We start from the raw sequence: 26,793 nt of genomic DNA, 5'->3' as shown, positions 1-26,793 counted from the left end.
ATCAGGGATATTGGTATATTACTCGTAGGAGTTTCTTCCACTACTGAAATCTAGGAGGTATCTTTAAGTTATAGTCTTCAACAAGTGTTACCTGTATCCTAGCTCCCTCTGCTCTCAAAACACTCTTACCGTCTTTTGCTGACTTTGTGGCAAGCACCCCGCAGTCAATAACTCGTACATCTGCATACGGTCTACTTGCAGCATCAGTTTTCAGATTTTCAATTTGTTCGATTACTTCAAAACCAGAAATAACTAGTCCAAAGACAACATGCACCCTGTCACAATACAAATTCAAGAAAAACTGGTTTGATGATAGTTAAGCCAAGAGCAGTAATCAAGACAATTGTAAATGACATGTCCACAGACCTGAAAATAAAAGTGTCTGATGTATGAAGCAACTAGAAGGAAATTAGAAGTTCTGCTTCATAAAAGGAAAAAAAAACAAAACCCTGTTCAAACTGGGCCTTAGTTTTCTGCTTTTAAAACAATGATTCTTAACTATTTTACAGTAGAGAGTGTAACAATCAGATTGCACTTGATACTGAGACACCATCTGTGGTCTCAAGACTACTGCATCCTGTGATCCTTAGGGGAGAGCTTGGCTATGAGAGAATAAACCAGAGGTCAAGAGTGCCCTCTTGAGGGTTCACCACGGTCTAAATGGTTGGACTGGCCACCAGCACACCTCCCCAAAATATTAAGAATGTAACTCTTACCCATCCAGGTGTGGAGCAGGTTTTGTGGTACTGTGCAACAAATATCAACACAAAGAAGATGGCAGAAACCAGGTGTTCAGGTGTACAGAGCAGAAGGGTTTAAAAGCACAGCATGTAGAGAACAAAGAAGTAAAGATAAAAAGGGGAAAAAGTTAAACATGATATACACCTAAACTTAATAAGCTTAAAAACAGCAATAGTAGTCATTTTACTGATTAAAAAAACCCTCAAGATGACAATGCATTACAAACTTTTCTCTCTCCAATATGAAGACTATATATATATACATATATGTGAAATAGGTTTGAAATATACAGCATAAATATACATTAAAATTAAAGTTACTCTCAAATCCAAAACAATGACAGTAACAAAAACAAACTCAAAACTTATCAAGATAATTAAACAAGAATAAAAAACATCTAGCCATTTGCTTATGGAAAGAAAAGTGTGATCAATACTTAACAAGTGCCCCCCACACTTAAGTGAGTTTTTCTACTAGTTATTTTTCATACTGAGTTAGTCTGCATCTTTTAGGCAGGTAGCTGGAGGTAGGCCTCAGCAGCCGTTTTTAGAACTTCCTGCCCCTCTTGCTTCACTTAAGTTGCCACTCAAAACAACTCAGAAAACGCAATAGGGAGCAAATTTTCTATCTGCCAACACTTCTGACCACAAAGTTAAGTAATCATGGATAACATTACAGATACTTTACATTTCCATGGCCCAAAAAACATCCAACTGGTTGCTTTACAGTCACAAATTGGCAGATAGCCACTCTTGGGAAGCCTATGGGGTATATTATGGTTAAGGTATTTTGAACTCAAGCTGGTTTTCCCATAGCATTTTCACAGATCTTCAGACTATGTGAATTATATAGTGGAAAAAAATTCAAAAGTAGATAACTAGACTCTATCACAAACATCTTAGTTTATAAGAAAGAGAAATAGAATTTGAGAGAATCGTCACTGGATTATCAGACCATGTGAAAGCAGTCACTTGTACTAGAAGCTCTAATGTCAATTTTTATAATCATTTTAAGGAAATTCTAAGGAATATAAGTCAATAAAACATAATTTTAGCCTTCAATACTAAAAAACATTATTCTGTCAGGAAATATAACACATATATTTACATTAAGAATTTTTAGTTCTGTAACAGTACTACAGTTTAGCTTTAAAAAATTAAAATATCAACTCAAGAAGTGGCAGAATTTTAAAGGGAATCTTGAGTTTCAAAACCACTAGTCTCAAATTTTCCCTAGAAGATTGAGAAGTGGTAGTTTAAGCCAATGTAATCATAAAAATGAATAAAAACAGAAGAAGAAAAAGAAAAGGTAGCAAATGGTTAGGCACTGATGCTTAAATCATGAAAGGAGCATCCAAAAACTATTCTGACAGTAACTTTAATACAGAAATGTGCTTCCCATAATTACGCAACTTTACCAAGCACAGTAAAGACAGTAAAAATTAGGACATATGCCAGACAGTGATTCCACTGTATGAAAGATGGAAAGAGAGAACAATTTTAAAGGTAAAAAATGTTCTATAATGTAAAGGATCAGTCTCAAACATGTAGCAGTGAAAACAATGATGTATTAATTAGATATATTTCTCTTCCTTGGGCCTTTCTCTCACAACTCTCAGATATTCTGGTATTGAGGAAAAGTCTATATATTTTCTTAAAACATACAGAATCCAATTCGGTTTGCACCCTGGTTAATAGAAGTGCTGTAAAAACCACCTTAGGGCAAATCTTTGGAACTAATGGTGTAATTAAAAATTTGAACTTACTGCAGTGATGCAGCAAAATACTACTTGAAACTCAATTTGAGAATAGAACCTTTATGAAAGATTCAAGTCTTGTTTTTAATTCAAGTGAGAACTGAACACAAACTCAATCCTTTAGTGCACTAGCAAGGAAAACAAATGAAAACAAGAGCAATTCTTTCAAGGATAAATTTCAACTGGCCTAGTGTGCCTAAACAGGTGTGAATAACTAAGTCTATTACTCGCATCTGCAATTCAGGACGCAGAAATACAAACTTATGATCTAATTGGGTTAGGCCATATAATAAGAATACTGGAAGTAGCTTAACAAAAAGAAGCCCTCTGGAGTTCTCAGCCCACATTCTAAGAGCAGAAATTCCAAGGTAAAGCAGGCTTACTGGAATTGGGCTGATGGGCAAGGGAAAAAAATTATATGCTTGGTCCAAGCCCTCAATTCTACTAAAATAGACAACGAGACCTCACCCCACCAACTCTTAATTTATGTTTCAAAACTATACAGCTGTAAGGACCAATGTAGTGATAACATATGCCCAGTAAGTTAAGACCTTAAAGCCAGGGGCTATCATAAATATGTAAGTCTATACATGCTTATGAAAACACACCTAAAGGAGAAATAACCACAAGAACATTTCAAGTTAGAAAAGCTTCCAATATTTTCACATTTCCATTTTCTACTGTCACTCAGATACTGATTTTCCAGTTCCCTTCACCTCTTAATCTGCTTTAAAAATACATGCACAAGGGTTCATCTAAATCTCATAAATCCTATAAACAGAAAAGTATGACTGATACTCCAAAAAAAGAAACAACATTTTTTTTTTTTTTTTACCATTATCAAAGCAGATTTTGGCCTTATACAGAAAGTAACAGTTCTGTACTGAAATGATATAAACCATTATATACAATATACCCCAGTCCCCAAGATGTGTGGGAACGTGGTGGTAACAGGCCACTGAAATTAAAATTATACTTCCCAGGATTTACTATGAACAATAAAACACACTTATTTTACATGTACTGCTGCCACAGATCAAGCAGAAAGTTTTTTTCTTAATGCATATAACAATAGGATTAAAGAGATAAATAAAGGTAAAGAAAGAAAGAGAGAGAGCCTTAGAGTAATGAGACATTACCTTTGGAGCGCACGGTGTAACACTCTTTCTGTAAATTTTACACAAAAATGGCAAGAAATAAATTGTAATACACTTTTAAGACAAGACTGAATCTATGTTTTAATATCAATATAACTTTGAAATTAAATACTTTCAAGTTTTATGCAAAGCAAGAAAGCTTTTTAAAAAAGGAGGGCTCTAAATTTTCTTTCACATAGGATATGTATGTAGAGATGAACTATGCTTAAAAGAAGCACTGTGGTTGAAGTGGGAATCTGCTCAGGTCCCTAATATTTGTAACATCACAGTGTGAATAGTTAGAAACAAAATATTATACTTCCTTTTATATTCCTAGAAACTGGCTAAGTCAACTAACATCTTTCTCAAAAAGATGATAATGTATCTGGAGTACATACATAAATATAAAAATCTGAATACCCAGGAGCAGTTACTAGAGGTACAAAAACAAAAATCTCAATGGAAAAAACTGAGTTAAGAGACTTCAAAACAAAATTCCAGAGAATACTTTTTACTAATTCACTTCAAATAATTAAGGAACCTTTCATGTTTCTACATTTGAAAACTTTTTTGGTTACACATCACATCAGACTACTATACATTATGAGTTAATGAGCAAATGTTTAGATTGTAGTTTCTGTTCACTGCCATTACACACACTTTTTTAGTTAAGTCACTTAAAATAATAATAATAATAATAATAATAATAAGGCAGCATACCTAAAATTTTAAGAATCTTCTCAAAGGATAAAAAGGCAAGAGAAATGAAAGTATAAGAAAATGTATGCTGTCAAATCTTGGTTGGCTACAGTACTTTCTCTTCCTCTCAAATGTCTGATTTTCCCCATTATAAAAATTTTTTGTTCAATGAATATACACTGTCTGATCAATTTTAACTCAATTAAAATTTAAACATATCTATTACTATTCAGACCAAAACCCATATTATATACAGTGGACAAAATTCTTCACAGGGGTTTTGGACATACTAAATCTTGAAATATTTAAAAATGTTAAAAGGCATTGATATATGAATGACTGTCAAAAAAGAATATGTTTCAAATAATGTGGTGTTTCCAATGAATGTTAAGGAAAAAAGTGACTCTATTTGTAAAGTAGTATGAGAGAAGGAAATAAAGACAATCTATTTGTCATAACCTTTAACATGCAATTTTCCCGTTAGACTCCTGAAACGGTAAAAGGCACCAAATTGTACAGAGTAATAAAGCTCATGTAAGGGCAATGGAAACTAACGAAGCCACAGTACAGTGCTCTACCTATCATTCCAGAAGCCACTAAAATGGAACAGCTTTAAAAAATTCAGCACTAAAATTAACATAATACACACCAAACACCACAAGATACAGAATTCCGTCCACGCTGCTAACACAAATGTCACACAAACACTAAGTAATATTCAGACTGGATGTCAGGGATGACATTTGATATCCAGAGAATATGGATTATGGTTAAGTGTCATGAAATCTGTTCATGAAAAATCTTTAAATTAACATATGAAGGTACTGTTCCTAAAAAAGTAAGGGAAAAAAGCCAGAACTTCTCAGGTTATTAATACTTAGTAGCATTTCTTCTCAAACAAACTCATGAACATGTGGAAAGAAAAAGCATTTCTACCCCCAAATATCAATACAGCTTTGTAAAGCCCTGAAACCGAACCACCCCTCAACTCCTCTTGCTCTGCTACTCTGAAACAATCAGCACTTCTCTCATTCAGGTGAGTAGCTATTCTAAATGACACAGAAGATATCCTAAAACTTATGTTTTCCTCCCACAATCCTATTTATAACAAGATGTAACAAACAAGATGAACTTTTGTTTAAAGATCAAAGTCCGACTTTTTGACTATCCTGTTTTCTTAAATTTTTATAATTATCATGACCGCTAACAGTGGCAAGTGACAAAGCCTGTTCTCAAAGGTTCTGTGGGTATTCCCACTCCCTGGTGTGACATGAGGCCTTCACAGACCAAGCCAAGGGGGATGAGCGTGATCATTACTCCAATATGCTCTGCTGCTGCTGCTAAGTCACTTCAGTCGTGTCCGACTATGTGCGACCCCACAGATGGCAGCCCACCAGGCTCTGCCGTCCCTGGGGTTATCCAGGCAAGAACACTGGAGTGGGTTGCCATTTCCTTCTCAGATGCATGAAAATGAAAAGTCAAAGTGAAGTCGCTCAGTCATGTCCGACTCTTTGCAACCCCATGGACTGCAGCCTACCAGGCTCCTCTGTCCATGCGATTTTCCAGGCACGAGTTCTAGAGTGGGTTGCCATTGCCTTGTCCGTCAATATGCTCTAACAGCAGCCAATGAAGAAACTGGCTGACTTTGGCAGGATGAACTAAAGTTGCTTTGAACCACCTTTCAGACTGATGAAAATTAAGCAACTACAACTATTTCTTTTAGGCAAGACAATATTTGCATATAAATCATTTCATATACTCAAAAATTTAGGATCAACCTATAGAAACACTTTCTTCCTTTAATGTCTGCATTTTCACACCAAAATGTTATTTATATTTGAAAGTGAGCTACAGTTTACAAACAGAAAAGGAAAAACAAAACCAACTCAAGGCATACAGTAAGACTAGATACAAGGTTTCCTGATAGGTTAGTGCTCTAACCCTGGAGAATAGTTACTTAATACAAACTTATAAATTACCTAACTAATCTCTTTAATCTATGTTATGCAGTATCTTCTTCATCTTTCTGATGAATGAAAGACAATGAATTTCAGAGCCAGACTTAATAGTTATTACTGATAGCTAAAGGACAAGAAAAATGCTTTATTGTGTGTCATATTATTTTATCAGCAACAGTTGATGCATCTAAAGCTGACTAAAATTAAAATAAATTCAGGGGAATGCCCTGATGGCCCAGAAGTTAGGACTCTGTGCTTTTACTGTTGAGGTTCAATCCCTGGAACTAATATCTCACAAGTCTAAATAAATAAACAAACTCAGAGCAGACTGGTCAATAAACGTATGTAGCATACAGTGTTCAGCATGCTCTTTTTAGCTATCATTTTCTTCAAGATTATGAGAAAAACACTATAACCTAGACTGCATATGTTTTTTCGTCCTTATTTAGCATTATCTATAGAACAGAAAGACTGGACTAGAGGATCTCTAAATTCTTTTCTAGTCCTAGGCTTTATAATCCTGGAACTTTTATTGCAGCCTCTTCCTAGTCTTTGGCCTAAAAAATAAATAATAATAAAATGAACCCCATTAACATGGTCCTAGGTCTTTGAATTCCTTCAAAAATACCTCAGCATGAACAAATTATTACTTCCTCAGTGATTTATGGGGATAGTGCCATGTATTACTTCTTTCATGTTTCTTGAGCAGTACTATTCCAAAAATAATTAGTTTTCTTCTATTTAGGTCCCTAAAAAGCAAAATCACTATGACTAATATAGTAGTAGATATAAGCAATTACTGCAAAAATTATAAATAGCTTTATACAAAAGACAATCTGGTTTTTATCACACACACAATTTTTCCACCCAAAGAAAGCAATATATACAAAAAATTTTAATAAAATGATGTATATGCCTTAGGAAGGAGAGGTCTTAAGTGTTTAAAGTCATGAAGGCAATAGTTTTTACAAAAAGCACAAGAATTCTTGAGAAACATTTTGCTCAAGTACCCACACTAATTGCACCAAATTTACTCCTTGGAATTACAAGGTAACAGATTTATAACATGAACTGCAAATACAATTTTGCAAGGATTTATCAAATGTCCTTATTAAGCGGAACTATAAAGGCAGTTCTTGGCATTTTATGATCCATTCTCACACTACTCTTTCTTTTTCAGACTGCAGAACTGCTGCTCAAGGTGCCAAAGAAGTGTGGGAGGAGGATAAAATGTAGAAGTCACCAATGGGAAGCTGTCTGACAGCTCAGTGACCATCAACCCTCGGAACCTCAACTTTTAGAGCAATTGTCTGTGATCATCTACACAACTTGAAGATTGTACATTATGCTTTTTCTTAACTACTTCCAATTCCAAATAGATTTGGGCTTGCAAGACATAGATTTTCAAAGATACTTCTATGGGCCACCATCTCCATTTGACTTATTCTTTGTATAAAAGCAAGGAAACATTTTATTTAGAAAAGTGAACGTTAGTTTTATTTTATCCTGAAACCCCTGAGGAATTGGTACTTTTAGCCCACATAAAAAAATCACGTGCATAAAAGCTTCTTTAAAAAAAAAAGAGGATTTTATTTTGTGACTGCAAAAATGTTTAAGTACTTCCAAGATTGTTTTTAACTGAAAACTCATTTCCAAAAGTAAATTTCAAACTAGAAGCAGAAAAGTTTCTTTCAATCACAAGTTTACAGTGATCTTAGTGCCATCCATAAGCAGTTAATTATAAAAACAAGGTTAAAACTTAATCCTAATTTATAAATGTTACAATTTTCATTTGGCATTCCTTGTCAAAAGATAGTCCGATGTAAAATTAAGTCATGTAGAAAATAGACATAGCTTTAATTTTGTTTGATGCTAAACATTTCTAGAAAAGACTTAAGCAAATACTAAGTAACAAAAAAACAAGATACTCTAAATTTTTTGAAGTCAGACTCTCATATACTGAATTTTAATCAATGCATATACATGCAGGGGTTTTATCTCTTAATATTTTATAAATAAGCTAATAAGTATGTAACAATGGGAAGAAGCTACTACTACCCAATAAATCAAATTTTAAAATTACTGATTAAAAAAGGAAATCTAAAAGAAACTTTAGAGCCCTCAGATGGTAGCTTTTGACCAATGAATCATTAGTTTATCATGTTCACAGTTCAGATAAGCTTAAAAATGGAAATGGGAAACCTTAATCAAAGAGTAAACAGCTCCTAATATTTCCCACTACTTTTTTTTTTTGGCTCTCAAGGAGATTAAGAATAGAAAAATATTCTAGTAAAGAAGTGTAGTAACTAATACTCTATGGGATCAAAAAAGATAGAGGAATAACTGTTTTAAGTCTTCTTTTTTTCCTGTACAACTCCAAGCATTATTATCTTCTGTCAGCTTTCCATTTTTAGGACATTCTTGGGAACAGAATGCCCCTTATCTGAACTTTATCAGATCATGTTGGAATTTATTTTTCACACAAACATAAAGTGTGAGATTTATTTTATATGAATACTTTACTCCTTTAAATACAGGGAAGCGCCATTCATACCCATCCATTCAGAAAGATGACAAAATTTTTTTCTGGTATGGAAAAAATATTTCTCCAATATACATAGCATAACTGCAGAAATTTACTTTCAATCAAAAGCATTAAACTCCATACTGGGCAATTACCTTTCATATTTTATATCATGGAGTTATAATAAAAATAGGTTTTAGAATAACTTTACATAAGAACATAACAGACAGTATGCCAAAAGTCTTTCAGATGAGAAATAACTAAGGTTTTGGTTGTGTATACATGTACATGTAAAAGTGTTTGTTTTTTAAAAAACAAATTTATCATTCTAAAGTTTTCTAAGCAATAACAGCACAAATTTTTGGTGAAAATGAAAGCAATATTGGGTTAGTTCAATTATGCATAGAGATCTCACAAAGTTTAAGATTGCTACAAATGTTGGCTTAACACCAAATCATTTATCTCTATACAATGTCAGAAAATAATGGCACCTCTCTCAAACTGGCTCAAAGAACAACAGTAAGAGGGAAAAGCAACCATACTATGGTTTACTCAAACCAACTGCTTTCCACGCCAAGGATACATTCAGTTCCAGTCATGAACAATTTTTTAAATGCTCATCAAGAGTTTATATTCCAATTCAGATTTGATAAACTGAGCCCCCAAATTTGTTGAGAGTCAAAGCCAATTTCTTAAGATGACAACAGAATAATTTACATCTTCAAGTTATGCCTTTTAAGTACCATCCTTCAAATCCAAGATATATTCTTAATACTGAGATGGCTGTTAAGAGCTTACCAGTTACTATAACATAATAAAACTCAAGCTGACAGAACCTAGTAGTAAATTTGGATCAAGGATACCATCTTTCTCATGAACAGCGCTTCTCTGTTTAGGAAAAGCTCATCTCTGAATTATGCCTACTCACATGAAAAACTGGGAACCATTGGTATGTTTCCCTCGATTTGCCATTGACAAAAGGAACGCTCTGTCATGTTTGAGAATAAAGTTTTCATCTGTTTGAAGAAAACACAAATTTGTCAGTCTCCAATTATAAGCCACTTTTAACGTGTAATGTTCAAAGTAGTAAATAGAAAGCAAAGGATGAAATTCCTCTTCTGGTCAGTACAGATACGTGACTATTTCGAAAAAAATTCTCTTAACTAATCAAATAACAAAAGCATAAAAAAAAAAAAAAAAACCCAGATACTACTTATTTACTACTTAGCCTTGAGAAAAAGAACATATATTTAATACTTTATACAAACAGCCTTAGAACAGTCACTTTTAGTACCAACAGACTTTGGCTAAATGATATTTAAACTATTAACTTTCAGGGAAAACTACCAAGAAAATTAAAAAAAAAAATCTTTATAGTAGAGCTCATTTCTTCCAAATTTCCAATCATCCTGCATAATGCACCATTCATGGGAGCTTTAATAATCCTCTTATGTGCTTAATTTCTATATGGTAAATTTATTACTCAATCAAATTGTTGCTAGATGATGAAACCAACCCTAACCAAAATATTACAGTAAGTTTAGAGACATGCCTAATTAAATCAAGTATGTAGATTCTAATCAATAGGATCAAAAACTATCTAAGGAAGAAAGCCCTGCAAATACAAAAATTTTAATGGCAAGATTCAATTTTAAGATATACATACAAGTATCTGCCACAGGCAACAACAATGTTAAAGTGGCCTACAGTATTAATTTCAAATTGCTACATGCTAATGGAATCAGCTAAAGAGCTGTTTGCTACTAGTTCAAAGGAAAACCTCTGTCATAAAGATCACTTAGAGATGGATTTAATTCCAGCAGAAGTATCCTGAAAACTAATTTAAGTTTCCTTTTAACATTGATACAAACAAATCTTTCTTTTAAACAAACAGAAACACAGAAAACTTAAAAAACAAAAACAAAAAAAAGATTACCTTGGGAACAGGCTTCTGAAAAAGAGTAGTAATCCATTTTTCCCCAAAAGAAATATAAAAGACTATTATAACACTGAAGCTATCATGGCATTAAAACCTAGTAATACTGGATCCCATTATAAATTTCTGCAACTGACTTTTCTAAGGCTTTTTGGGGCAAGTGTAATAGTTAGATTTATGCAAATACTACTGTAGGAATAAAACACAATCATATAGTTCTAGTATACAAAAGAAAACATACAAACCTTTGAGAAAGGAAGAAATACCAACTTTTATTCAAAGACACTGTTTGGCTTAGAGGGGAAAAGAAAAAAAAAAACTAGACTCTTTACCCTGACGTGGAAATAATAACCCATTGGAAAAAGAAAAAAGATACAGATGCATGTATGAAATAGTATACAGAGTTTTCCAAGTCTTCAAGCAATATAAGAAATCCAGTCACAACCTGACCCAGACTCTCCATAAATTTATTAGGAAGGGTGCAAGGGAAAAGAGTTGGAGTTTGTGTTACTGAGCTTCGTTCTCTTACCTTTTCATTTTGCAAAAGACCACATTCTCTATAAACAAAAGAATATGTTGACAGTTTTAGGCAGGAAGATAGGAGTTTTCATGTATATAGTTGCCTAACCTCCATGCTGAAAGTCATGTTTAACCATAAAGTTAGCCTTAATTAATCTTGTCAATTAAAAGTTATATATTACAATATAATTTATCCCCAAGTTCATGCAAATAAAGTATTTTCATGCAGCATTAGTTTCATGCAAAAAGTGAACTATAAGTAAACCTCTTCTCATTAAAAGTACATGATCAAACTTGCTTTATATCAGAAATGAGACAAAAGACAATAAAATATTAAGCCTTACCTTTAAAATAACCACCATAAATTGATTCTCCACCTTTTCCATTACCTGAAAATAATGAGCTACGTTAAACAATGATGAAAACTAAAAAAATACTAATATACATAAATTACTCTATGGTTTTAATTTGCTGAAGGAGCTACCACTTTGTAATTCCTGCAGATGATAAAAATTCTAATAATCCTCAATCAACCTCATTTTTAAACTATAAATCCAATTCCATTATAATAAAAACTATTTTAAAAAATTATCCCCACAACCCATTTATTTCAAACACTGACAAAACTCTAAAAGAATAAAACCAACTGAACGATACTTTGGCATTCACTAGAGGGTATTCACCAAATAACTGTATTAAAACTGCATAAAAACAAAACAAAAAACCTCTTAGTATTTTGCTTTTTATAAAAGTGAAAAAGTTGGCTTAAAACTCAACATTCAGAAAACGAAGATCATGGCATCCGGTCCCATCACTTCATGGGAAATAGATGGGGAAACAGTGGAAACAGTGGCAGACTTTATTTTCCTGGGCTCCAAAATCACTACAGATGGTGACTGCAGCCATGAAATTAAAAGACACTTACTCCTTGGAAGGAAAGTTATGACCAACCTAGATAGCATATTCAAAAGCAGAGACATTACTTTGCCAACAAAGGTTCGTCTAGTCAAGGCTATGGTTTTTCCTGTGGTCACGTATGGATGTGAGAGTTGGACTGTGAAGAAGGCTGAGTGCTGAAGAATTGATGCTTTTGAACTGTGGTGTTGGAGAAGACTCTTGAGAGTCCCTTGGACTGCAAGGAGATCCAACCAGTCCATTCTGAAGGAGATTGGCCCTGGGATTTCTTTGGAAGGAATGATGCTAAAGCTGAAACTCCAGTACTTTGGCCACCTCATGCGAAGAGTTGACTCATTGGAAAAGACTCTGATGCTGGGAGGGATTGGGGGCAGGAGGAGAAGGGGACAACAGAGGATGAGATGGCTGGATGGCATCACTGACTCGATGGACGTGAGTCTGAGTGAACTCTGGGAGTTGGTGATGGACAGGGAGGCCTGGCGTGCTGCGATTCATGGGGTCGCAGAGTTGGACACGACTGAGTGACTGATCTGATCTGATCTGATACATTCTTGGCTTACAACATTCATTCATCCAACAACTATTCACTGACCATCTAATATTTACATCACACTGTGACACAATATTTACAATTAAAATAATGAGGTGCTTTAGGAATTAATACAGTTATTAAGAGCATAACTTTTAGCTCTACCTTCACTGAAGTCCCCACCCTGAATCATAAAGTTTTTAACCACACGATGGAATGTAGAACCTTTATAACATAACTTCTTCCCAGTTGTTTTCCCAAGGCCTTTCTCTCCTGGAAAAAAAAAAGAAATGAAATTTAGCTACAAACATATTCTTCCATGGGAACAACCATTCAATTAGCTCTTTGTCAAATTCCTCCCTTGTGTAGGACACTCTAAGACATAAGCAACATTATAAATGTCTTTCCTCCCCATTTTATCTACTGTTTAAAAATATAAATCCAATTACATGTAACAACGTCATTATGTTCTGCTTCTCTATCCTCTAATCGTAAATTTATTGTGAGATCTGGAAGGCTAAATTTATTCAAAGTACTAAAATCTGTAAAATTCTATCAAAATAAATCAGTTTTGAATACATGCTATTATTTTTTAAACTACAATGCATAAAGATTCCATTACATATGGTGGTACTTCCTTTTTAATTTTTGAGACCATTTCTTTCTCCTCTCTTTAAGAAATGCTTCCCTGACTTATCAGTGAAAATAATATTTTTTATTTTTCATTTCACAATCCATTACTTTTTAAGGAAAACAGCTATTCTGTTAAGCAAGATAAAATTTTAAGCCAGGACTTCTCATTGGAAATAATCGAATAATTCATTTACCTGAGCATAGGCAAAGGAAGTTTTTGCATGTTTTTGGACATATATCTGAAAAGAGCTGAAACATAATTCGACCAACTGAAATAAAACACATGAAAAAACAGGTAAGCAAGTTGATTAAATGTATCACATTTATATGGGAGAAATAAAGAAAATAAACAGATTGAGAGGCCCATTTTTATCATTCATTTTAATTTTTTTAAGAGATTCAACAGGAAAAGAATTTAACTAGGCAATACCAATTAATAAGAACCATACTATATTTATTAGCATTAGGATTCACATGCAACCAAAGTGAATTCAGTCCAGAACTGTGGGATTTTAAGTGTCTTTTAACAGGACCTTATTTTATTAGATCTCTCTTAGTATATCTCCTACCTGAACTATTAATCTTTAAAGATATTCTCAATAACAGTTGTCTGATTTACGCCTAAACCCCTCCAGTGATGACAGCACATCATAAGACAGTCACTCTGGGCTAGTACTAGTAGAAGAAAGCTCTGTCCTCTACATTTACCTTTATGCAAGAACTGTTTACAGCCAACCCCTGAACTGTCACTCACAACTAAAACTCACATTAAATTCCGAGAGGGCAGAACGAGAATAGGTTATGGTTCCTAAAAACTAATCAACAAACAAACAAGAAACAATAGGAGCAAGTCTCCAAATTCGACTTAATTATGCAATAAACAATCTGCCTACCAATGCAGGAAACTCAGGTTCGATCTCTGGGTCAGGGAAAATCCCCTGGAGGAGGAAATTGCAACCCACTCTCAGTATTCTTGCCTGGAGAATCCCATGGACAGAAGAGCCTGACAGGCTACAGTCCATGGGGTTGCAAAGAGTCAGACGGAACTCAGCATGCCTCTCATGCCGAGAGAGAAGTGTTTCACAAATCTGTTCATCTCAGGACTCCTTTAAACTCTCAAAAATGACTAAAGCTTTTAAAATATGGGTTATATTTTTGATATTTACTGTATTATAAATTAAAACCCAGAAATTTTCAAAACAAGAATACTCAGGTACCTGTTTCATCAGCTGTCAGAGCAGTGACATCATTACATATTCTGTAATGTCTGGAAAACTCACCTTGTGCATGAGAGTACAAGGGGCAAATCATATTATTTTAAAAACTGTTTCAACTTTGCCCTCCTGTCAATAAAATAAAGGGAATTTTGAATTACAACCATTTTCCATGAGTTCCTTTTCCCTTTATTCTATAAAAGCTTTTCCATTATGAACATTTGTACATAGTCAAGGCTTGTAGAATAAATCAAAATTAACTGGATCAAGCATAATCCAGTAGACACAAAATGCCTTGATTTATTGTGTCACTAAGATTTTACTTTATTCCTGGCCATGTCAGTCACTCACTCTGAGGACAAAACAAGGTTACTGTGTAAGAAACAACCTTAAAGGATAAAAAGTAGAAGAATGGAATCATATAAGAAGACTCTCCCATGTCAGCACTGTCAAATCGAGTGCTGGAGTCAAATTAATGCAATTTCAAAACCTTCTAGCTGATCTTGATGTCTAAAGAAATGAAGAGAAAGTTAAGAAAGCAAAAAGGAAGATGGCAATGTATCTAAAAACATTTCAGAATTTTAGGAAATGCATGTAATATCAGTAATATTAAGTACTATTCTTTGTATTTACATAGAAATAATTTATTATTCTATGTAAAATAATTTATTAATACTCTTATCAGAGTATTTCCATCACTCATAAATCCCTAAGAAATGGCTGGCTAGGTGGGTGTCAAAATTCAAAATCATATAGCTTTGCAAACTACAACATACATAGGTCTTTGGAATCTCTTTAAGATAGATGTTTTTCAGAATAAAAGATATAATTAAAACAACTGAAACTTCACCTTTTCTCTAGGACTATAGTAACTTCAATAAAGAGTTTTTTCCCCCAAAGTCTTATGCCTCCACACGAAAACTGATGAAAATTTCAAATATTTTTAGTTTCTCCTTTACAGACAATTATGAACCCTCTAGTGTTAGGAGTACGTCAAGGCTGTATATTGTCACCCTACTTATTTAACTTATATGCAGAGTACATCATGAGAAACACTGGGCTGGAAGAAGCACAAGCTGGAATCAAGATTGCCGGGAGAAATATCAATAACCTCTGATATGCAGATGACACCACCCTTATGGCAGAAAGTGTAGAGGAACTAAAAAGCCTCTTGATTAAAGTGAAAGTGGAGAGTGAAAATGTTGGCTTAAAGCTCAACATTCAGAAAACGAAGATCATGGCATCTGGTCCCATCATTTCATGGGAAACAGATGGGGAAACAGTGTCAGACTTTATTTTTTGGGGCTCCAAAATCACTGGAGATGGTGACTGCAGCCATGAAATTAAAAGACGCTTACTTCTTGGAAGGAAAGTTATGATCAACCCAGATAACATATTGAAAAGCAGAAACAGTACTTTGCCAACAAAGATTCATCTAGTCAAGGCTGTGGTTTTTCCTGTGGTCATGTATGGATGTGAGAGTTGGACTGTGAAGAAAGCTGAGTGCCGAAGAATTGATGCTTTTGAACTGTGGTGTTGGAGAAGACTCTTGAGAGTCCCTTGGACTGCAAGGAGATCCAACCGGTCCATTCTGAAGGAGATCAGCCCTGGGATTTCTTTGGAGGGAATGATGCTGAAGCTGAAACTCCAGTACTTTGGCCACCTCATGCGAAGAGTTGACTCACTGGAAAAGACTCTGATGCTGGGAGGGATTGGGGGCAGGAGGAGAAGGGGACGACAGAGGATGAGATGGCTGGATGGCATCACTGACTCGATGGACGTGAGTCTGAGTGGACTCCGGGAGTTGGTGATGGACAGGGAGGCCTGGTGTGCTGCGATTCATGGGGTCGCAAAGAGTCGGACACGACTGAGTGACTGAACTGAACTGAACTGAATACGCTACCCTCTAACCTGATGAAGAAACAAAATTTCTATTGACCTTTCACACTCATGGGGCAATGGTTAGAGCAGAAATTCTGTCTCTGCCATGGCACTGTGTTGTTAAGAGCAAAAGAAAAAAACATGAACAAAACCAAATTGTTTTGGGTGCAGTATTACGGTACAAGGTTAAGAACACTGCTAAAGAATGTAAACTAAATGATGTACCTATCAGAACTGTTAAAAAAAAATTCTGAATCATACTGGACATGTAGTTCATCCACCATTGTCAGAATTCCATTTGCAACAACACTGACAGATGAATACCAACAAATGTAGAAAAATAGCTGAAAAGCACAGGGATTCAAACAGAAGTAAGAGGTAAGAGACAAGGAATAACCATCTTACGTTAAAGGCAAAAAAGGAGAAAAATCTTTGTATATTTCACATGGAGATTTGAGGCAGAGAAAAGGAAGGAAAAGGATAGTGCTAAGAAGCCAATTTTCTCCTCTCAAAGTCCCCATAAAAATCCGTAACAACTCTCAGAATGGGAGAATAGCAAATGGCACAAGTAAGAAAGGATTGAATTCCAAAAATATACAACCAGCTCATACAACTCAATACCAGAAAAACAACCCAATCAAAAAGTGGGAAAAAGACTTAAACAGACATTTCTCCAAAGACGACATACAGATGGCTAACAAACTCATGAAAAGATGCTCAACATTGCTCATTATTAGAGAAATGCAAATCAAAACTACAAAGAGATATCACCTCACACCGGTCAGAATGGCCATCATCAAGAAGTCTACAAACAATAAATGCTGGAGAGGGTGTGGAGAAAAGGGAATGCTCTTGCACTGTGGTGGGAATGTAAATTGATACAGCCACTAAGGAAGACGGTATGGAGATTCCTTACAAAAACTAGGAATAAAACCACCATATGACCCAGCTCCACTCTTACCATATACCCTGAGGAAACCAAAATTGAAAAAGACACATGTATCCCATTGTTCACTGCAGCACTATTTACAATAGCTAGAACATGGAAGCAACCTAGATGTCCATCGACAGATGAATGGATAAAGAAGTAGTACATATACACAATGGAATATTACTCAGCCATAAAAAGGAAGGCGTTTGAGTCAGTTCTGATAAGGTGGATGAACCCAGAACCTATTATACAGAGTGAAGTGAGTCAGAGAAAGATAGATATTGTATTCTAACACATATACATGGAATCTAGAAAAATGGTACTCAAGAATTTATTTACAGGGCAGCAATGGAGAAACAGACATAGAGAATAAACTTAAGGACATGGGGAGAGGGGAGGAGAGGGTGAGATGTATGGAAAGAGTAACAAGGAAATTTACATTACCATATGTAAAGTAGACAGTCTACGGGAATTTGGTGTATGGCTCAGGAAACTCAACAGGGGCTCTGTATCAGTCTAGAGAGGTGGGATGGGGCAGGAGATGGGAGAGAGGTTCAAGAGGAAAGGGATATATAGGGAGGGGATATATGTATACCTATGGCTGATTCATGTTGAGGTTTGACAGAAAACAACAAAATTCTGTAAATCAATTATCTTTCAATAAAAAAATTTAATTTTTAAAAAAATCCATATGAATTTGCCTTCATGACCTTTCAACCAGGCCTGTGGTTATTACTGGGATTCTCTGGGCCCAATTTATAAAAAAATAAGGAGAAAAGGGGGTGAAGGAGAACCTTCTTGCTTACAGAAATGGTAACAAGCCTTTGCCCTAAAATTGAACATGAGCTCAGTGCTCAAGCTCACCTTCACGCAAATGCACTAATTAAAGCAACTTAAAAACAAGTGTGTCACATGCTGTGCTAGGTTCTTTACAAATACAGGCAGCTCTGCAATAACATGAAAAAACTGAAAGAAACACTGCATTATCAAAAAATCACATAGAAAGACAACTGTTTCCATGGGACAATGTGAGCTGGGGACAAGGAATTTCAGGTTCTAGTAAAAATATTTTTTATCTTAGGAGTATCAATGATAAAGGCATGCTTTTAGTTATAAGAATATCTTATAACATTTAAACATCACTGGGGAAATCCTACAACTGATCACACCTCACTCTGACCTTTCTCAGCACTGTCATTAGCATAACCCTCCTTGTGGTCTTTCAAGTAACTATTAAATAGATGAGAATAATTCAAAACAGCAGTGCTGCTCACCATCCTTCTCTCCCACACAGTAGTTCCCCTACTTGCTATCTGTGTCACAACACAAACGGTAATCTGGCTAAGAAAAATTGTGCTCCTTAATTGATTAGAATAAATTCATTTTAAAAATATGATCTTTAAGACACGTGGTTGTATTATTTAATTACTCTTTTTAAGAACCTTACCATGCAAGCAATACTGCACTGAAGTCTTATTAGTTTGAGTATATACAAAAGGGAGAAATCATTTAAATGGAGCAAACCACTGCATCCAGAGTCACCGAGTCACTGTATTCACAAGCTTATGACCCAGGGCACGCTTGAGATGGGAGATTCATTTCTCTTGGCCCCGTACAAATCAGGTCTCATATGCCTTGCTCTATCTCAAAGTATAAGTTATTCTGGATATTAATCTAAAGTTTAAAGGTTAATTTTGAATACAAGCAAATTTTGCTGTACTTTAGAACCACAATAATGACTCTATAGTACTTCCATTTCCCCACTCCAGTACTCTTGCCTGGAAAATCCCATGGACGGAGGAGCCTGGTGGGCTGCAATCCATAGGGTCGCTAAGACTCAGACACGACTTCACTTTCACTTTTCACTTTCACGCATTGGAAAAGGAAATGGCAACCCACTCCAGTGTTCTTGCCTGGAGAATCCCAGGGATGGAGGAGCCTGGTGGGCTGCCGTCTATGGGGTCACACAGAGTCGGACACGACTGAAGCGACTTAGCAGCAGCAGCAGCAGCAGAAGCAGCAGCACTTCCATTTACAAAGAGGTCAGAGGGCTTTCCCTAGGTCATAAGCAGTACTCAAACATTTGTCTTCCTCTTTAAACTTGTTTCTCAGTTTCAGTTCCAAATACTCTATAGTGTTTACTAAGAACACATTTTTAGTTTCTTTGATCCATGTGAACCTTGAGCAGTAAAGCTAAAACATCCATTTTACCTATTTTGATAAATTGCCAGGGTTTTATGACATTGTTCTGAGGCCCACATAAACAAAATTCTAAAGTCAAGCATTCTTTTAAAGAAACACCTTGGTCATCATTTTGGAAAATCAACTTCAGTTCAGTTTAGTTCAGTCGCTCAGTTGTGTCCGACTCTTTGTGACCCCATGAATCATAGCACGCCAGGCCTCCCTGTCCATCACCAACTCCCAGAGTTCACTCAGACTAACGTCCATCGAGTCAGTGATTCCATCCAGCCATCTCATCCTCTGTCGTCCCCTTCTTCTCCTGCCCCCAATCCCTCCCAGCATCAGTCTTTTCCAAGGAGTTAACTCTTCGCATGAGGTGGCCAAAGTACTGGAGTTTCAGCTTCAGCATCATTCCCTCCAAAGAAATCCCAGGGCTGATCTCCTTCAGAATGGACTGGTTGGACCTCCTTGCAGTCCAAGGGACTCTCAAGAGTCTTCTCCAACACCACTTTAAGCCTCTGACAAATACAAAATAAGTAACATTCTATTCAAGAAGGGGGCTGTATCTTTTTAAAATGTCAATCTCATAAAAGACAAAAGCCATGGAAATGGAGGGTAAAGAGACTTGACAGCTGAATGTAATATCTGAGGCTAGACTAGAATTTTGTACTGGAGGGGAAAGAATGATATAAATGATTTTTTAGGCCAACCAACAAAAACAGAATACAGAGATAGTAGACTAAAGTATTGTATCCATGTAAATTTATGAAGTTGACAACTGCATTGTCGTTATGTTGGAGAATACCCCTTTCTTTTCTTTGAAAAAATTTTTAAAATGTTTAAGACTCTTTTAATGAATATTTCTATTCTTAATAAATACATGCATGTACTTAGGGGTAAAGAGCCATGATGTGGGTAACATACCTTCAAATGATTCAGAAAAAATTGTGCGTTTAGAGAGAGAGAGAGATTAATAAAGCAAATGGTATAAAATGTAAATAGGTGAATCTAGATAAAGAATCTAGGTAAAGAATCGGAGAAGGCAATGGCACCCCACTCCAGTACTCTTGCCTGGAAAATCCCATGGACGGAGGAGCCTGGTGGGCTGCAGTCCATGGGGTCATGAAGAGTTGGACACGACTGAGTGACTTCACTTTCACTTTTCACTTTCACACATTGGAGAAGGAAATGGCAACCCACTCCAGTGTTCTTGCCTAGAGAATCCCAGGGACAGGGGAGCCTGGTGGGCTGCCATCTATGGGGTCGCACAGAGTCGGACACGACTGAAGCGACTTAGCAGCAGCAGCAGGTAAAGAATAGATTGGCATTCTTTTTACTGCTTTTACTTTCCAACTTCCTATAAACATGAAATTATATTCAAACAAAAAGTTTAAAACAATTGCAGATAAAACCCAATGCTTGAGTTCTATGAAAGCATGTGTCTATACCAGCAGTTTTCAAACTCTTTGGTCTCAGAATCCCTCTATATGCTAAACGATTACTGAAGACTTTATAAAGACATTTGAATATGGTTTTTAAAAAAATAATTTTATGCATTTAATTTTGGCTGTGCTGGGTCTTTGTTGCTACACAGGTTTTTCTCTAGTTGCAGCAAGAGGGGACGAGCCTCCAGTTGCAGTGTACAGGTTTCTCACTGCAGCGGCTTCTCTTGTCGAGGAGCACAGGCTCTAGGGCACACGGGGTTCAGTAGCTACAGTTTCTAGGCCTTAGAGCACAGGCTCAGTAGCTGTGGCCCACCGGCTTAGTTGTCCTGCAGCAGGTGGGATCTTCTCAGACCAGGGATTGAACCCATGACTCCTGCACTAGCAGGCAGTTTCTTTACTACTGAACCACCAGGGAAGCCCAATATGGGTTGTTTCTTAATAATTTACATTTTGAAATACGAACAAAAAACTTAATGTGTGTCATCTTTTACATTTTTGCAAATCTCATTTCATGAGATTTCCTATTTCATGTCTAATGTAATAAAAGATAGATTTTCCTATTTGCTTCTGCATTCAATCTGTTGTGTCATCTCTGCCTTTGAAAAACTATTGAATACTAACAGAAATGGGAGTGAAAAAATTGGGAGTTTGACTTCTGGTCTCATGATAGCATCTCCCGGTTTGAAAACAAAAAAAGGTCTACACCATTATACTACTATAATGTAATATACTACAACTATAATTTTTCAAAAATACCTTACATAGACATTCTCATTTTAAAACTACACCTCAGGCCTCTAAGAAACACACAGCCTCAAGCAGAGTGATAAATCAAAGGCTGTACTCCAGAGGTGACTTCTAATACTGCTTTTGCTATCTTTATCTCTAATCAAATAGTAATCAGTAAAATGAATGCTTAAAATATGTTTTTATTGGCAAACTGGTAATGTCTGGAACATACAGACTGAATAAAAACATTTGGAGATAATCCATACCCTTCCATTAATAGGACACAAATCTGGAGTCACCCTTTGGAGTGCAACCTCAGACTGGGTTCATCAAAAAGGTCCTGGGTCTAGTCAAGATTTAAGAGGATTCTGGTACACAAAACTAAAAGATTCGCATGACAATTTTCAAGACCAGAAATCTTCCACATAAAGAGTACTTGGAGCACTGAAAATGACTTCATCAGACTTATACAACTGATTTTATGTGTGTATACTTGCTTGTCAACATCTACATATGGCAAATGTGACTTGTTTTCACTATGTCCTGGTAGCAAGGTTGTGACAAAAGCAATCTACAGCCATTAACTTATTGGTGACTCCTTGATATGCTCTAAAAACTTAACAGCCATTTTTGACTAAACTGGCTTAAATCAGTTTGCACCAGATATCTAAAACCTGTTCCCCTGGGCTCCAATATTCCACTTCTTGATACAACATCTGAAAAGGGCAAGATAAGTTTCTGAAGCACCAAAGAAGGAAAAGGTAGATTCCTATTTCATGTCTGCCCTGAAAGGTACTCAGTTTAACCAAGCAGTAACAACTATAGAGAGAACTAATATTTAATCAAAGAAGGGTGGGCCTGCCTGTCAGAAAAAATAAACAGAACCTCTGAAAAAAGAAAAGAGAACAAAACACCAATGAAATGAAAATCTGGTTCTTTGAAATAACAGTAAAATTGATAAAACTCCTAGCCAAACTGGCCACAGAAAGAAAGACAACAGGCACAAATTATCAGCATGAGGAATAAAAGTGATATTACTATAGATCTCACAGATACTAAATTAAAGGACGATGTTGTTTGACAACTTAAAGATTAAATGAGCTAGTTGCTTAAAAGCGACAAACCACCAAAAGTCAAAGAAAGTAACAACATGAATAGTTCTGTAACTATACTCACGTAATTTAAAGATATTCCTCTTTTAATATATACTCGCATTCATTTGGTGGCCTTACAGTTCAAAAGCCTCATTTGTTTGCTATAAAATATACAAACTTCCATTTATAGTAATGGAAAATACACACTGTGCTGTGTTCAAATCAATTTTTATCAGTACTTAGTGATCTCTCATTAATATGGACAACATAGCTACTCATTAAAGGATCTTTACTTATCAAAATAAATAAAAGATATTACTTTGTATCAAGCGAATTATTAACTATTAGAGAAGACAAGAGTTATTACTTGAATAAATACTAAATGACATACATACTAAAGTTTAAATAATACAAAGCAGGACACCTCATTTCAAACAACTGAAGAGATCCTTACAAGCTGTGTAAAAATTAAGTACCTACTACTTAGATAATATACTGAAAAGTGCTAGAGATATCAATATTATATATGAAACTGAACCATATGAAATTGCCAGTTATCAACTGGTTCAACCTAGAACAATGCAAGCATTCCTTGTTTTATATACAGTTCAGTGTTCTCAAGAGTTCTAGTCCCTTCTACCAGAACGGTATTATAATATTGGGGATCAAAGTTCATTTTACATTTACCAAACACATTCTGGAGATGTTTCACGACAAAAGTTATTTGCGAAACTAGGATATGAATATGTACAAGATAAGGAGTACTTTCCAGGGCTACAGAACCTTTGTTTGACCTCTACTTTCCAGGACTATGCTATTTTTAACTCTTAAAAAAATAAGCCTTCTTATTCAAAACGAAAATTCACTAGCCTCAAGGTTCAAAAGATGAAGAGAGAATGCAACAAAAATTTCTAAGACCACATCATTCCTCTGCTCAAAACCTTTCAACATTTTATCTCACGGAGTCAAAGTTCTTACTCTGGCCTTTACTCATTTTGTGCTACTCAGTTGCCTCCTTTGCTCTTCTAACAAGAAGGTACGCTTTCTCATCAAGTCAAGGAAGCTACTACACTTTCTGTTCCTCAAACAAGAAGGTACACTTTTTCGTCAAGGTCTTCATATTATCTGTTCCTCTATCAGGAAGGTTCTTCTCTGAGATATCCACACCCTCACCGTCTCCTTCAGGTCTGCTTAAATGTCATCCTCTCAAAATGTCCTTTTCTGACCAATCTATTAAAACAGTACCCCTATTACAAGACACTTTTTTTTTTTTCTGGTTTATTGTCTGTCTTCCTCCAACAGAATATAAACTACAAGGAAGAGAGGCCTTTGTTTTATGCATTGCTATATTCTCAGTCTAGAACAGTAGCATGCACAATCTGCTGAACAAGATCTGCAGAAAGACTGTATACATGCTTCCAATTAAAACTTCTGTCACGGTAAAAAAAAAAAAAAAAGAAAAAAAGGCTAAGAAAACTGTTTGGAATCTTTCACGCTCTGCTACGTAGAATGAAGTTAACTATCCTTGAGAAGAAAATATCTCATTTTCAAAAAAATATACCAAGGAATGGCTGGATTCCCTAAAGAAAACAGTAATGGAAGAGAACACACACTGCAAGTCTGTTGATACTAAATGCTTTGGTTTACAGCCCAAGACTTGTACTAAGTCATTACCCCATGAACCAAGGAATTATGGCTAAAGACACTTAAGGAAAAATAAAAGCAAAGTTAACCTATTAATGATGCACAAGAATTAGAAAATATACAACGTACGAGTCCAAAGCTCATAGTCCAGAGCGAGATACCAGAAATCGAAATTGGGAGTGTTTGCTCCTTAGAGATATTGTGAGAGACAAAGTCCAAAAGGATCGCACCCCTTTTCCTGGCGCTAAGGCAGGGCAGGAACACTCAGGAGGGGTGCAGGGGGGCAAGGAGTTTGGCAGGACGAGGCCTGGACTCCGAATTAGTTTGTATCCGGACCACCCTCCTATTTTCCCTCAGGAGAAAAGGGAGTACGGACTGCGCCTACCAGTTCCCAAAAAGGCTTGGGGGAGGGTTGATGAAGGTAGACCCCTCCCCTTCCCCAAGGCAAGCCAAGGCCCCGCAGGGCTCCCCAGTGGCCCGGCTCACCCGGCTCCCGGTTGATTTCGATGTCGAAGTGGCATTGCGGCCGGTCCTGCGCCCCCATAGCGACCGAGGCGGCAGCAAAAGCTGGGAGAGATGGAGAGGAAAGCGGTCAGGGCGGGGGCTGGGGCGGGGGCTGGGGCGGAGCCCGCGCCTCAGTCACCTCCCGCAGGCCTGTCGCGACAGCGCCGGAGGTCGAGACCGGCTCCCTCTCACCTCAGGCCTCCCGGCTCCCATGGAGTGCGCACACACATGCAGCCGCGCTCTTCACCTGGATGGCCTCCAGCCTGAGACCTCCCAGTAGACAGAGGAGAAAGCGCTGCCACCGCGGCCGGAGGCCAACGCCACTAACGGACCGCCACCCCCGCCCCCCGGCCGGGTCTCTGATTGCCACGCTAAACCCCGCGAGAGCCGGGACAAATACCGCGAGAGCACGTACTCGAAGGCGGTGGTTAACAGTAGAGGCTACGCCTACGTGGGAATGCCTGGGAGCTCGAGTCCCGCGCTCCTATACCTGAGCTGGTTCTTTTTTGCTCCGCCCCTTTCCTCCTTTACGTTGCAATCAGTCGCCAACTGTGGGGAGCCCCGGACGCGCCTGCGCTCTCTACTTCCTGTTGTCCTTTCTCGAGGGCCGTGTCAAAGTATTTGCAGATATCGCGAGGCTTCCTTATTGTCCATAGCTGCAAGAGTTTGGAGAATCAAGTCCTTGAGGATCGGTAGACTGACAGTTTTGACTTTCTTTTTACTCAGGGAGTGGTTATGACCCTATCCTGTTAGACTATTTGTCTCACTTCAAAGGCCGTTTAGGTACAGTTGTACGTGCGTTTCCGCTTTGGTGTCCAGCGTCATGGGCATAGTGTTCAAGGCGATTCTACCTCTTTTCTAAATTGTCAGTTCAAGACCTTTGCCCTTATTTTAATCATGTTCTTCGTCTAATAGAAAGCAAGAATTCTGTATAATAACGTATTGTTAAACGATGTATGTATATTGTGAATACAAATCCTTGCTAGGTTTATGTAATTGTGAATATTTTCTCCCAGTCTTTCTTGCCTTTTCATTGTTTTGATAGTGGCTGTGGAAAGCAGTTTTTTAATTTTTTATGAAGTCATTTGATCAACTTTTTCTTTTATGGTTTGTGCTTCTCTGTGTAAGAAATCTCTGCCTACCCCCAAGCTCATGAAGATTTTCTCCTATGTTTCCTTTTAGAAAGGTTATAACCCTGTCTTTTTGGTGTACGTCTATGATCTGTCAGCATTTGTGGATATGGTGTCAGGTAGAAGCTGAAGTTCTTTTTTTTCTCGTAAGGATATACCGTAGTTCCACCACCATTTGTTGAAAAGACTGTCTTTTATACATTGAATTACCTTGGCTTTGTGACCACATATGTGCCATTCTATTTCTGCGCTCAGTTTGCTACATTGATTTATCTTACCATGGGGCCACACTGTTGGGTGGTTGTTGTTTTCCGTTATTTTCTTAAAATTGTAATATATACTTTAACTTTACATAAACTGGTCTTCTAACTTTTTTTAGCTTATTGTTCAGAGGCACCAAGTAGATTCTCATTGTTGTGCCACCGTCACTACCATCTAGCCACAGGACAATCTTCGTCTTGTAAAACTAAAATTTTGTACCAATTTAAACAATGACTTCTCCTTCTCCCCTCTACCCAGGATCTGGCAAGCACTCTGCTTTCGTTCCTTTTTACTTTATTGTGGTAAAAAGACTTAACGTGAGATCTACCTCCTTGACAGATTTTCAAGCGTTCAAGCTGTCTAATAACGTGAGTGGGGGGCAGCTGCCATCGCACTCCAGCTGATGGTTTTCACTGTGGACCTGTAATCCAGC

The 26,793-nt window shown here is 36.6% G+C and overlaps 1 protein-coding gene across 8 annotated transcripts in view; it reads right to left on the bottom strand.

Moving 5' to 3' along the window:
* NKTR (natural killer cell triggering receptor) overlaps positions 1-25,505 on the bottom strand; it is a 44,179-nt gene extending 18,674 nt beyond the window's left edge. For 2 of the 8 annotated variants that reach the window (XM_055557138.1, XM_055557141.1), the window contains exons 1-8: positions 25,162-25,376; positions 24,952-25,032; positions 13,541-13,615; positions 12,879-12,986; positions 11,614-11,658; positions 9,743-9,830; positions 717-746; positions 130-275 (exon numbers count right to left, since the gene is read on the bottom strand). In XM_055557138.1, coding sequence (XP_055413113.1) covers positions 130-275; positions 717-746; positions 9,743-9,830; positions 11,614-11,658; positions 12,879-12,986; positions 13,541-13,615; positions 24,952-25,009 — 550 coding nt within the window. In that variant the 5' untranslated portion in view covers positions 25,010-25,032; positions 25,162-25,376. The other 6 variants (XM_055557139.1, XM_055557140.1, XM_055557142.1 and 3 more) reach the window with 6 other exon arrangements.
* Between the last annotated feature and the right edge of the window lie 1,288 nt (positions 25,506-26,793).

This window comes from Bubalus kerabau, chromosome 20 (genome assembly GCF_029407905.1).
Source record: "Bubalus kerabau isolate K-KA32 ecotype Philippines breed swamp buffalo chromosome 20, PCC_UOA_SB_1v2, whole genome shotgun sequence".
NCBI classification, from domain to species: Eukaryota; Metazoa; Chordata; class Mammalia; order Artiodactyla; family Bovidae; genus Bubalus; species Bubalus kerabau.
This window is presented reverse-complemented; position numbering and strand designations above follow the sequence as displayed.